The 9,679-nt window shown below is 41.9% G+C and overlaps 1 protein-coding gene across 1 annotated transcript in view; it reads right to left on the reverse strand.

The window, feature by feature from the left end:
* Positions 1 to 2,104: 2,104 nt before the first annotated feature.
* Positions 2,105 to 9,679, reverse strand: part of KIAA1024L (KIAA1024-like ortholog) — an 8,992-nt gene continuing 1,417 nt past the window's right edge. Inside the window, exons 2-3 of the mRNA XM_010145360.1 lie at positions 3,108 to 3,350; positions 2,105 to 2,284 (exon numbers count right to left, since the gene is read on the reverse strand). Coding sequence (XP_010143662.1) covers positions 2,105 to 2,284; positions 3,108 to 3,350 — 423 coding nt within the window. The remainder of the gene's footprint in view (positions 2,285 to 3,107; positions 3,351 to 9,679) is intronic.

The following is a 9,679-nucleotide window of genomic DNA, read 5'->3' on the forward strand; positions in this document are numbered from 1 at the left end:
AGCGGCGAGAGCGGAAGAGACGATCCCCGCACAACGGCCCTCGCTCCCCACCGCCCCTTCGCCCGGGAGGGCGGATACCCGGGGTGGGGTGTGCAGAAAAAAAAGGAGGGAGAAGTTTAAAAAAAAAAAAAAGGCAAATCACTCCACACCGGCAGCTCCGTGCCTGTGCCCAAAACGTTTTTTTCCCTTTTCTGACTCTCCGCTAGATGACAGCAGCGCAGCCAGACGCGGACGGCCGGTAATGGGCTTGTGGAGAAAACGGTTTTATCCCGGCTGCGAAACCCTCAGAGAGCAATGCAGTTAAGAAACTCGCATTATTGGCTGTTTTCCTGGAAATTACAGAGCCCTTTGCTTTTAGGCTTCCCGCCTGCAGGCCTCACTAATTTACAAAAGTACATCTCTGCGTTGTATGCAGCGCACTTAAAGCAAATGCACTTGGGCTGGAAAAAAACCGGTTAACTATTGTTGGTTTAATGTGAATAATTACTTCATAATGTCAGCTATTAGTCTTGTGAAATGGTCCCACGTTCTTCCTTTCATACGCTGAGTGGACCTGATCTTTCAGACAAGAATTCCCGTGTATGCTGAAACTGCGGCAAGGCAGGACGCTCGAGTTCCCCTGTATATTGACAGCAGTGTTCAGTTTTGTAATAGGGATACTAATTTTCCACCAATGCATTACAGCACTGCTATGGTTTTGCCGTTGGCTGCTCACCACAGGAAAACAGTAAGCTGTTTTAGCTTGGGTCTTCAGACTGGTTATAGTACAAGCTGGACTAGGGTCCTAGTAGTTAGGGCACAAACAAGTTTCAAACACGGGCCAGGTGAGAAGGGAAGGAATTAAACACACTGATCTTACTGTCACACTGTACTTGAAGATGAATCCATCTTGACCTGAGTTAAAGCACTGCAAAGGGGCAGGAAGCAGGGCATGTGCTAGAATTCAAAGTGGGCAAACACACACTCTCTGCCTCAGTTCTGTTCCTCATCTATTCCAGAGCACTTCCTGTGTGAAGAGAGGTAGATCTGGTAAAACTCCAGCTTTTTATCTTTCGTGCCTCTGTAAGATTCTCTTCTGTGAGGGAGATCCCGTCTCAATAGTATTTGTAGCCCCTCAGCCTCATCTAGAAGGATAAAGGGTTTGAAGCACTCAGAGTATTTTCCAGAAAAGAAAGAGGTTCTCTCTCTGTTCACTCAGTTTTTATTTTGTCATTTTATCTCACATTTTCATTCTCTTGCATTATTTTGAGGTGTATGAACTTAATTGTCTGAGTGCTCTTAACATTTAATTTTGGTCCTTTTATTTACAAAGACTTGTTTTCACACATGGCTACAAAACTTTAGTATTTTTAAGCTGTATGCTAATTCCAGTTTATAGGTTAGTACTCCACTGATTTTGCTCTATTTTTGATGTATCAGATTAAAAAAACTACTGTCACTCTTCTCTTTTGGGGTGACAGATGTGATACATGTTCACAGAACAATACACAGGGATGAAGAAACCCTGTCTCAGGGAATTCTTTTGATTGAAGCTCAGCAGTGTATTTTTCATTTTCCTACTCTGAAAAAGTGTAAGAAAGCAGTTATGCATTTAGGCTAGTTTTTTCACTGAAAGTGCTGCATCATTGCAGCAATGCATTCAGTCACTAAGCAATGTGGGAATTTTTGCTCTAGAATTCTTTGGCATATCTTGAATGCTGCTTTATCATAGTTTCTTATATTCCAATAACAGCTATCATAAAAAGATGAATAGTATGTAAGCTGTCTATTAGAACAAATAGTCAGCTGGTTGTCTGTACATATTATAGGTACCATACCACACATACTGACCCAAACCACTAGCCCAAAGAAGGCGACACTGAGAAAAGGGGCATATATATAGTTTTCTTTTTAAATTATACCCACAGGGAGACATTCTACCATGCTCAGAGTATTTGTCTCTTTTTAGGATCAGTTCCGTATGCTGCATAGGAACATTTTAAAAATAGTGGTGTCAAACAAATTGTATTTGTGACAAAAACTGGAATTGAAATAAAGCAAGGGAGGGGAATAGCTTAATAAAAATATTTATTGAAAAAATTCCCATCAACATCATTTGGCTGTACTAAGTAAGAAAAACGCTGAGCGTGACTATGGTAATCAGGATGCAAACAGCTAGTACCACAAGCAGGATGATTCGGCAACACTTGGAATGCTTTTTTTCTTTTTCTTTCTTTTTTAACAAGGTATCATACCCAGGAGTATAAATATCTCCCATCCAGAACTGTAGATCATTAGGATTTTCCTAAAAGAAAAATCAGAACATGAACTCAGTTCCTCTCTCTTGCACATAAAGTCGTTAGAACATAGCCAGAAGTATTCTGGCTATCATCAGATAGTGATTAATGAATTTAAGGCATCACAACACGAATGAAAGAAACTTTCACTTCGACATAGGTTACACTACTTGCCAGATGCTGCAGATGTTCCACTGAGGAAAATTAAAATCACACTTTTCAGCCAGGAACCAAATGTCGGACAACAGCCATTGAAATGTGATTAAAAAAAACAAGAAACCATGTTGTCTTCTCAAGAAGAGACGTTGATTCATAAATGCAGATCTGAGTCCTTTCCAAAAAAAAAAAAAAAGGCTAACAACAGGAAAAAAACCTCACAAAAATAACCCTTAAAGTGATTTGTGCCAACCCATAGGCAGGCAGAATCCTGCATAGTGTGGATGAGGCTGAGGAAATGTAAGTTATTTGGCTAACAGGATGATGTTATGAACAGTTATTAAAGTGGGCATATAGTATTTAAGTGTCTCATTTGTAGTTCTTCACTATATAAATGATGAAGCTGAGTTGCGAGGTTTAAAGTTGCAGTTTAAGACTTTCTGTATTCACAGAGGCTGTGTTCTGCAGAAATGGAATTCCTGGAGCCTCACCAGATATGTAACTTCTCTTCCTGATCAGACTCATGTTAAGAGTCATGTCTGTACCAGAGAATATGTTCATACTTACTTCTGGAATCTCTCAGAAAGAAAGAGTCAGACTGCACAGTGGTTCATGCACACACCACACAGCTCACGGCAATCAACTTTGCTCAAACGCCGTCCATCAGCGTATTACCTTTATGTGGCTGGCCAAGTTAGAGTGCAGCGAATGCCTGTCATAGTCTTGCACGGTCCAGGAAGGGGTCTTTTTCTTCTCCCAGTCATCATCCACCTGGATATCACTATACAAGGGGTTCCTTTTGATTGTGGATTTCAGGGTTATGGGTGTAATGTGTTTCCCAAGGGCTTTGTTTATCATTTCTTGACTGACACTGTTTGAGTCTAAGCCTGGCAGCTCGGTGACATTTTTCTTTTCTCTCTGTAAGGTACAAGTTAGATCAGAAGCTGACTTTCATCTTCATCTACTATTGATTAATACAACAGAATAATTTACAAAATTACACATGCGACAATTTTTCTCATTTTGGCAAACATCTACGGTGCAGTAAGGGAGCCTGACTGTTCACTCTGGACAGAATTCTTCCTTCTGGCGAAAGCAGGTGGGTACAATCTGAACATTAAACTCTTTTGCAAATGTGAACTGACATTATAATGTCTGCTAGAAGAAAGCCTTTGCTTTAGCAAAACAGAGCTATGGAGTGCTGTGGTGGAAGATGAAGTTCTGATGAAAACCACGGGTGTATGATGCAGAGGCAGAGCTGTAAGAACAAAGCAAAATGAAGGGTAATGGTGTGTGACTGCCTTGACTCGAGCTGCACCGCCGACAGCAGGACTGTGATTCACAGTTCTGTTCATGCTGTTGAACACTAGACCCATGTCAGGATGTCAGAGAGGCCCTTCATTCAGCTGAGGGGGAATCCTTTATTTGGGCACTGTCAGAACTCAAAGGCAATTAAATATCTGAGCAGTGTCCCAGCAACAACAATCGTTAAATCGGACCTTTTAGAACCGGGGTATGGGAGACGAGAATGAGTGACCCTGGTGGGATCACATTTTGTAGATCTCACAGGCTGCTGCTTAACACAGCACTAAGAGCCTCTTCAGGAGCTGGTAAGATGGTAGTGATCATATTTTTTGATGTGCAATTGCATGGAGGAATGCAATCAGACTTTCCAATTAAAGCTGTTTGACATTTTGGTTCACCACAACTTTCTGTCCCCAAGACTTTGAATTAATCTGCCACTGATCTGCGGTTCCAGTGGTGCATTAGCTTCCGGAGACACTTGCTTCTGGCAGAGGCCTTGCCTTATGCTGACACCTCTCCCATGTCTGGGGACTGCTTTATCAGAACCATTACAATGCAAATGCAGCTTTTGTCATTGTTGTCAGCTACTTTCCCATTAGCATCTCTGTCCTTAGGAAATCATGTTGAGACAAAGGGAGCCTTGGCCTGACCTGGTGGCCCAGTGGCAGGCATGCTGGGAGCGGGGCATACCCCAGATCACAGAGGTGTGGGCATCACCCTTTTCCAGACTCCCGTAAAGTGAGTGCACATCATAAACAGCCCATGAAGAGGCTAGGACCTGATCAACTTTGTTCCATGGAAGGACATCTTTCCTAGGATATTTCACTTATATCGAGATCTCCAGATGTTGAGGTGCCACAGACTGGATGGACTTCAGCAGTCAAAGAGCTCACTGCTGTCCTGATTCCACTTCCACCTTTCTGGTGGGAGCCCAAGGAATCCCACTGACTCTGAGAACTGCTCGGATTCCACATCAGCCAGTACAGGTCCCTAAGCTGATAGCAAACTGTTGGCTTCTGCCAACAGAGTAATTTTCTGACCCCTTTGTGGGCTGGTGAATACACTTTCAGTGGAAGCCAACTACTACATGTCATCACCTACTTTGTGCCTCACTGCCTGTGCACATGCATAGACATATGTGAGTTAGTCTGAGGTAGGCAGTTGCAGAATGAAGGAGAAGGGCTGGTTTCCTTCAGAAAAGAAAGGTGGAGAAGAGAAAACAATAGCCTTTGTCTAAGAAACCCTAGGAGAAAGTATCATGCTGGCATTCCTATCACTTATTTGAGCACAAGTGACTAAGCATATTTCCCATCAATAATTATGATTAGTAGGTGGGTGGATCCTCAGTGCCCTCCCAGTCCCTCTATTAGTTCATAATTTCCATAGGTCATTCCCTAGCCTCGACATATCCCCTGACAGTATTACTCTTTGCATTGCAGTTACAGCTGGCACTGAAGCCCTCTGTGTTGTACTGGCCAGAATTCAGCTGAGCTGGTGTATTTAACTGTTGTTTCTTTCTCACCGCATTTTATTTTATTTTATTGATTTTATTTCTTATTTAAATTTTTCATTGAACTTAATGATGCTTCCCTCAGGATTGCTTGATAGTTGAACTTGGAGAACATTTTGTTGAAGAACGCGAACAGACTCAACGGGGAATACTCCATCTCCTTAGGCTAAAATGTTGTGAAAAGAATGTGACTTGACAGTAATTTCTAAAGCTGTTTTAAATAAAATGCTCCAAAACTTGGAACAGATGTCATGATGCAATTTTTTTTCATAAAGAGAGTGCTTTGTGGCAAACCTTTTCGCTGCTTCTGTCTGGATTACCTTCTTTTTCGTGGGTATGAGGACAGGAGAATGTGGTAGTGTGGAGCAGAGGTGGAGAGCGAGGAGGACAGGAGGGGCAACAGAGTTTTACGACAAGAACTGGGCTGAAATTTGGGATAGGAGGTAGTTTGCAGAAGTTTTAAAGAACAGACATAGAAGTGCCAAGCTAATTGGGAGAACACCCTGGCAGGCAAACATTTGGTTGTGAAACTTCTGCAGTAGATATGTTCTAGAGATCTAGGCAAAAGGAAGGATAGAAGCACTTACCAAAAAACCCCAAAAGGGTTAGGTCCAAGAAATTATACAGAGAAATATGAAGAAGATTACTTGAAACATATGCATTTATAGAAGCAGAGAAACAGAAGATTAGATAATAAAAATATGCCTGCTAGCATTAATTCTAGTAAAAACTACATTTTTAGATTCAAAGTATCTCCCAGCAATTTTCACAGACTTGTATGTTTTAATGCTGATTCATGAAGCAAATGTTGAAAGAAAGAGGAAAGTATTGTAAACTTAGGTATCTGTATGCTTTACAGAATGTATGTGATATACATCGAGTCTAAAAAGCCAGTGTGAATGAGGGTAGAACAGATCAAATCAGAGGCAATTTATGTTACTATTCACTGAATGGAAGCGGGGAACCGCAAACACTCAAAGCAGCAATAGTTATGAAGAACTCTGAGAAACTGTAGATGAAATGTGTTGACAAAATACTTGTTTAACAAGACAAAAAATGCTCAACTCTGCAAACGCATAATTGTATTTGATCTACGTATAGCTCATGAGCAAGAAAGCTGTTACGGTTTACAGCACGTGTTTCACTGAGAACAGTTTGTCCCGCTTTGACAGACTCAGAGAATTGGCATGTTCAGAACAACGATTCTGTCAAAACCCTGAAGTTCTATAGCGAGTCAATGTTAGTTCCATCTCTGGGTTTAAATGTGCATACTGCACGTTTTTTCTTGCTGATTATTTTGTAACGTAAATTATGCATATAGATACATTACAATACATATAATTAAAAATTATGAATTAATCCACATTACTAGTAAACACTTTTATCTCATCTTTATTTTGACTTCATCCTTTTGTTCCCACTGTTGTCATTGTTAGCAGTGAAACAACCTTAGAATCTAACCGCTATTTCCTTAGTCTGTGATACAAGACATCAAGCTAATCACCCACCAAAACAAGGACATCAACAGTTAAGGCTAGGCTTAGGTCTCAAGCCTATCTACCTGCAAGAAGAGATCAAAGAGACACCCGAAAACTCCAGGAAATTTACTTCCTGGGAGTAAAATTTTTCTTTACTCCTCTCCAAGAGAGCTAGTTCCTGTCTCAGGCATGATCTCCAGCTGCTGCCAGAGGAGATACTCAGTGCAAGTGACAAATGCTGTTAATGGGCAGCTACACTTAAAAGGTTAATCAAGGGAGGCTTTAAGAAACTCAGGGCCACCAAATACTGCAGGATTTGTTTTGTAACAACCTCTTCAATCCTAATGAAAGTGGGTAGCAGAGTGATTACTATATTTGCATGTATTTTGTTTAAGAGTATAAACCTCTGTTGTGCAAAAGCTTTGTAACACACCCAGAGGACTCTCCCAGCACTTAGAAGGGCATTTTTCTGATGCAGAGGTCTGTTTCTAAGACAGACAAAAGGTCTGTCCGACAAAAAGCTGCTAGGTAGAAAGCCAGGAATCCCTGTGATAGCTGTAACAACTCTATAGGTAATGCTAGGCATTTGGTCAATAAAAAAAAAGCTCACTTATCAGGATAAGGCATTATTATCTCTTTAGAATTTCCTGAACAAATCAGATCTCATAAGGGATGCTGTGGAAAAGCAATCAGGAAGGCAAGGAGTAACCGAGGGTAGGTAAGCAGATCTGAAAGACAGCAGGGCAGACAGCTCAGATCAAGAGTTTCTAAGAATCCAAGTTTTTTTATCAAAGGAACAGAAGGGGATCAGAATTGCTTGTCAGAGACATAAGGCAGCACCAGATACTACAAAGCAACCTGAGGAGCTAGCTGACAGCGATAGGAAGGAGATCAGGAGATGGTTATAAACACTTAAGCCAAAGTGACAGGAATATTTAGTGAAAAGTAGTCACTCATATGGACTATTGTAACTGTGCAGCATTGAGAGTACTTCTGCCCCTGTACTGAATTGTATGCTTGGAAAAAGCTGTTTTGTTTGTCATTGGTAATGGAGTTCTGTAGGGTTGTGAGTGCATTATATAAAAGCTTCTGAACGGTGTCAGACAAAACCTCCTGCCAGCCTTGCAGCTGGCTCTGATTGTGGCCAGTTGCAGATGTCTAGGGAAGAATAAGGGAAAGACCAGAAGTATGTAATGCATGTATGAGCCAGGGGACAACAGAGTGACTGTAACCCAGCTCTAACTTATAGGTAAGAAAAATCTTTTGTCCTGGTACATTGAGAAACAAGCAAAAGCAGGACACAGGCCTTAGATCGGATGAGAGACCAGAAGAAGTTAGGAATGCAGTTAGCATGCCAAAATTTGTTTGGAGTTGTGAAATCCTGAGAGCAGCATGACAAGAAGTAGCATGGTGTTCAAAGACAAAATGCTCTCTGTGGTCTTCCAGAAACAGAAAAAACAGAGAAATACAAGTAGGAAAGAGAAAGACAAGAATTGCAGAATATGACCAGGTAGACTACAGAGGAGACATGGACCCCAGCCATTAGAAGCAGACACAGGGGATTAATCAGCTAGTTATGCTGAGCATTAAGACATATTGTGGGGCACAGTCTGGAAATTTTCGGGGCAATGAGAAAGTGGTCAGTAGGTAGCGATTTTCAGGAGAAACAGTCTGTGCTTTTTATTCTGCTTTTCACAAGGAAGGGACAAGATTCCTGGGATGTTTTATGGTTGGATTTAGTCAGAGTAAACAATGAAAATATATGCTAAGCAGGGAAACCATTCAGTTCGCCTGATACAGGAGAGGAAAGTAACGAGAAATATGAACAGAATTGTCATTATGTCAAGCTGCTTTTTATAATGAAAACAAATTTTAAAACTTAGAGGTAGAGAAAACACATAAGCACCTAAGTGCACTTGAATTTAAGTGATCTTATAATAAAGGCTTGGAGTACACCTCAAACACACTTTACACCAGGACCCAAGTCGCAATAGTTTCTTAAAAAAAAATGAATTTCTGAAGAGGGAATTCAGGCTACTCTCAAGGTTTAATGACTTTGGGAGTCTGTAGGTCACGCACATATGTTCTGAAATGAATTCTTCTCCCTTGCCCCACCTCCACCTCCCTCCCCGCGCCCCATTTCCGTTTCTGAATTAACTAACCCTTAGCTCCATTAGCTCTCTCCTCTTAAGGCAAAACACGTTATTCCTGTGCCATTAGCTTTCCACTGTGCCATCATGTTTATTCTAATGTCTGGAACTCATCAATTCTTTCCCCTTTATTTGTCAGCAAAAAGGAAAAAAGGAGGGGAACGCGTAAGGGAGAGAGAATTAGGCACAATGAATTTTATCCGGTCAGCTTGAATTGACTAATGACTGCACTTAAAAGTATAGGTTGTGCCCTACGTTTAGCATTTATAAAACATTCTGCATGGCAAACTGCATTTCTGGAGACATGGTAAGCACAGACATTTCCTTTGAAATGACTGTCCCAGGGCTGGGAACAGAGTTCCAGGAAAATCCTCTCACTGGTGGCGAAGGGCAGAGCACAAGTCGAAAAAGTACGGGCTCCCCACATATTTTTAATCCTCCCGCAGCTCTGCAGCGCTGGCTCGGTGACAGTGCGTCTTGTTTAACAATGGGGAGAAGGATCCCTGCGGAGGAGGAGGAGGTGTGTGTGGCTGCCTCCCTCCTGCACAAAAGAGGCGCCTAGGTGGGGTGGGCAGTGAGGACAGCATTGCACCATACCCCATTGTTTGGGATCCCACAGTCTCCTTCCCTTGGTTTGGGCTTTTTCATGGGAGACGGCGGTGACCGTGTGTCCCCCATTCCCAGCTCTCCTTTGGGATTTGCCGGCCAAGATTATACAATATGAGCAAAAAGTGGCTCGAGGCATTGAGGTGGGCAGAGGGAAGAGTGTCTGGAGCAGGGAAGAGGCTAGGAAAGGTTGGGAGT

This window comes from Buceros rhinoceros, unplaced genomic scaffold, assembly GCF_000710305.1.
Source record: "Buceros rhinoceros silvestris isolate BGI_N320 unplaced genomic scaffold, ASM71030v1 scaffold11331, whole genome shotgun sequence".
Taxonomy (NCBI): domain Eukaryota; kingdom Metazoa; phylum Chordata; class Aves; order Bucerotiformes; family Bucerotidae; genus Buceros; species Buceros rhinoceros.